General features: G+C 56.3%; 1 protein-coding gene across 1 annotated transcript; it reads left to right on the forward strand.

The window, feature by feature from the left end:
* The first annotated feature begins 247 nt into the window (after window positions 1-247).
* HDGFL1 (HDGF like 1) lies at window positions 248-2,508 on the forward strand. The gene has a single exon (XM_058285064.2). The coding sequence runs from the start codon at window positions 269-271 to the stop codon at window positions 1,286-1,288; it is 1,020 nt and encodes a 339-aa protein (XP_058141047.1). The 5' UTR covers window positions 248-268; the 3' UTR covers window positions 1,289-2,508.
* Window positions 2,509-2,992: the final 484 nt, after the last annotated feature.

The following is a 2,992-nucleotide window of genomic DNA, read 5'->3' on the forward strand; positions in this document are numbered from 1 at the left end:
GGGCCTCAGGAGGAATCGCGCGCCCTCCCGTCGGGCCTCAGCGGGGCCGCGCGCCCTCCTCGTCGGGCCTCAGCGTGGCCGCGCGTCCCCCACGTCGGACCTCAGCGGGGCCGCGCGTCTCCCCACGTCGGACCTCAGCGGGGCCGCGCGCCCTCCCGTCGGGCCTCGAGGCTGAGCGCGCGCCCGAGGCTGAGCGGCCGCCTGGCTGCGCGCGCAGCGCGGGCCTCGCCCTTTCCGGCCGCCGAGGCCGGGAGCCGGAGCCCCCGCCATGTCGCAGTGCAACCGGCGCAAGTACAATTGCGGCGACCTGGTTTTTGCCAAGTTAAAGGGCTACGCCCACTGGCCGGCGCGGATCGAGCAGATGGCCGAGGCCAACAGATACCAAGTATTCTTCTTCGGGACCCACGAGACGGCGTTTCTGGGCCCCAAACACCTCTTCCCGTACGAGGAGTCCAAGGAGAGGTTCGGCAAGCCCAGCAAGAGGAGGGGGTTCAGCGAGGGGCTGTGGGAGATCGAGCACAACCCGACCGTCCAGGCCGCCAACTACATGTGCCCCCGAGACGAGAGCTGCGAGGAGGAGCCCGAGGCCCAGGAGGAGCCCGAGGCCGAGGAGGAGCCCGACGCCCCCGAGGGCCCCGAGGCCGCAGGGGACCAGAAGAGGCCCGCCGAGGTCGGCCGTGAGGAGGCGGGGAAGCCGGCCGGGGACAAGCCCGCCCCGGAGCAGGAGGAGAAGGAAGAGGAGGAGGACGACGAGAAGGAGGAGGACGAGGAGGAGGAGGAGAAGGACGAGAAGGAGGAGGAGAAGGACGAGAAGGAGGAGGAGGAGGACGAGGAGGAGGTGAAGGACGACGAGGAGGAGGTGAAGGACAATGAGGAGGAGGAGAAGGACGATGAGGAGGAGGAGAAGGACGACGAGGAGGTGAAGGACAACGAGGAGGAGGAGAAGGACGACGAGGAGGAGGAGAAGGACGACGAGGAGGAGAAGGACGACGAGGAGGAGAAGGACGACGAGGAGGAGAAGGACGACGAGGAGGAGAAGGACGACGAGGAGGAGAAGGCCACCCTGAAGAGGAGCGCCGACGGCCTGCTGGGGGGTCCCTCCAAACGTCCCCACGAGGCCCATCCCGAGGGAGAGGTGGCGGCAGAGGTCGAGAGGCCCGTCCTCAGGGAGGTGGAGAACAACCGCAGACCCGCCGAGCCCGCTGCGCTGCTGGGGGCGCTGCAAGCAGGAGCGCCCGAGGAGGAGGAGGCCGAGGGTCCAGGCGTCGGAGATGGCCAGAGCCTGTAGTCACCAGTGTTTTCGGAAGAGCCCCTGCCCCGTTCGTTCCTGCTGCTGCCTTGCTGTTCCTGGGGAAAAGGGCGAGGGCCTGCGAACTGGGACCAGCTTTCCCCACCCCAACCCGCTCTCCTCCTCCATTCACTCCCCAACTCCAAGCCCGGCCCCTGGGGGCTGGCCTGGAAGGGACAGGCAACCTGGCACTCACTTCCATGTCCCTGAACACACCTGTTACCTGTGTCAGGGACTCTGCTCCTTGGGATGAGAAGAGTCCACCTTTCCCTTCCTGCCTGGAACTGTTTCCCAGGGCTGCCTTGGTGGCCTGGACCAGTTGTCTCCATCTCCTGATATCCTTCTCCTCCTCCCCGTGTGGACCTCTGCATTAGAATCGGGGAGAGGAAGGGGTGGCGGGTAAAGAGCAGGGTGTGGATTTCCAGGGGACTGGAAGGGACATTCCTCAAATTTTGGTGGTGAGGGGGCAGGAGGGTGACATCTAAGGGAGCTCCTGTCCTCTCGCCCCATACCTGTCATCCCAGTTGCCTAGATTTAGGAAAAGTGCAACCCCTTGGGGGAGAGCTCACCCTCCATAAATCCTTTTGCTGACCCATGGAGTTCTGGGAGTTGTAGTTTTGTATCAAAAAAATATTGGGGGTCTGCCACATTGTTTGGACTGAGGGCCTGAGATCTGAAGGGTTAACTTTGCCCAGTCTTGTGTGGGAATGAAGAAGAGCATCTGTCCCCATTTAGATCTCTGAAGCTGCAGATGGCATGTGCTGGGAAGACCTCCTTCCTCCTCGTAGTCTCAAGGCCACCTTAGATAGCTCCCACCCAGTAGTGAAAGAAGAACCGTGTGTGTGCCTACTCTTAGCTCTCCAATCACTACCCCCATTTCAGAGGTATACCAGGAGGCTCTCTTTCTGTTTGGGATTGTATGACATTCCTTTAGTAGCTGGGGCTACAAAGATGGTGTCATTTCCCATCCACATACCCCCACTTGGTCCCTCAGTTGTCACCAGATTTGATATGTAACCTACTGAGAGTACAGAGGGAACTAAGTGTCCCTTCCCAGCCTCTTCTAGTGTTCTGTTGATGTCTTTCTTCATCTCTTGTCTCTTTTACCCTTGCCCCTTTCTCTTGGGCTCTGATGAAAAATTGTTGACTAACTTGGAAGTTCAGCTCTAAGAACCATATACTATATCAGTTCTAAGAAATAAAATCTGTTGACTACTTTAAAAAAATCTCCTCAGGCCTGTTCATTTAGTTTCTGAAGATTTGACTCTAAAATGTAAAAGTGAATCGTTCTCTATGCATCCTATGTTGAAAGCATTTATTTTCAATCTGCAGGGATGTTTTAAAATCACCCGTGAGAACACTGTTACTTTAAGGTCTCTAGGCTTCACACCATCAACAGTAGTCCCTACCCCTGATAGAATAAATGGAAACAAGTTAGCTTAAAGTGTTTGGATGATGATTAAGATTAACTAGGGCAATAAATGAGTTTCTGGTACTCTTTTCTAATACTCAGTTTCCAGTACCCTTACTAGTAAGGGCAAGAGCATTTCTGCTAATCTAGTAAGATGCTTTTTCATTTGTTTTTATTATTATTTTCTCTCCACATCTTTCGCATGACAATAAGGCAGATGCTTTATATTTCCATTTTAAATATATGTACTATTTGCAGAATATTTTGTGCCTTTTTCTGTGTCTTTGGGCAAA

This window comes from Dasypus novemcinctus, chromosome 22, assembly GCF_030445035.2.
Source record: "Dasypus novemcinctus isolate mDasNov1 chromosome 22, mDasNov1.1.hap2, whole genome shotgun sequence".
Taxonomy (NCBI): Eukaryota; Metazoa; Chordata; class Mammalia; order Cingulata; family Dasypodidae; genus Dasypus; species Dasypus novemcinctus.

Excerpts from the sequence above, each read along its gene's own strand:
- HDGFL1 (XM_058285064.2), top strand. The coding sequence starts at position 269 with ATGTCGCAGTGCAACCGGCGCAAGTACAATTGCGGCGACCTGGTTTTT.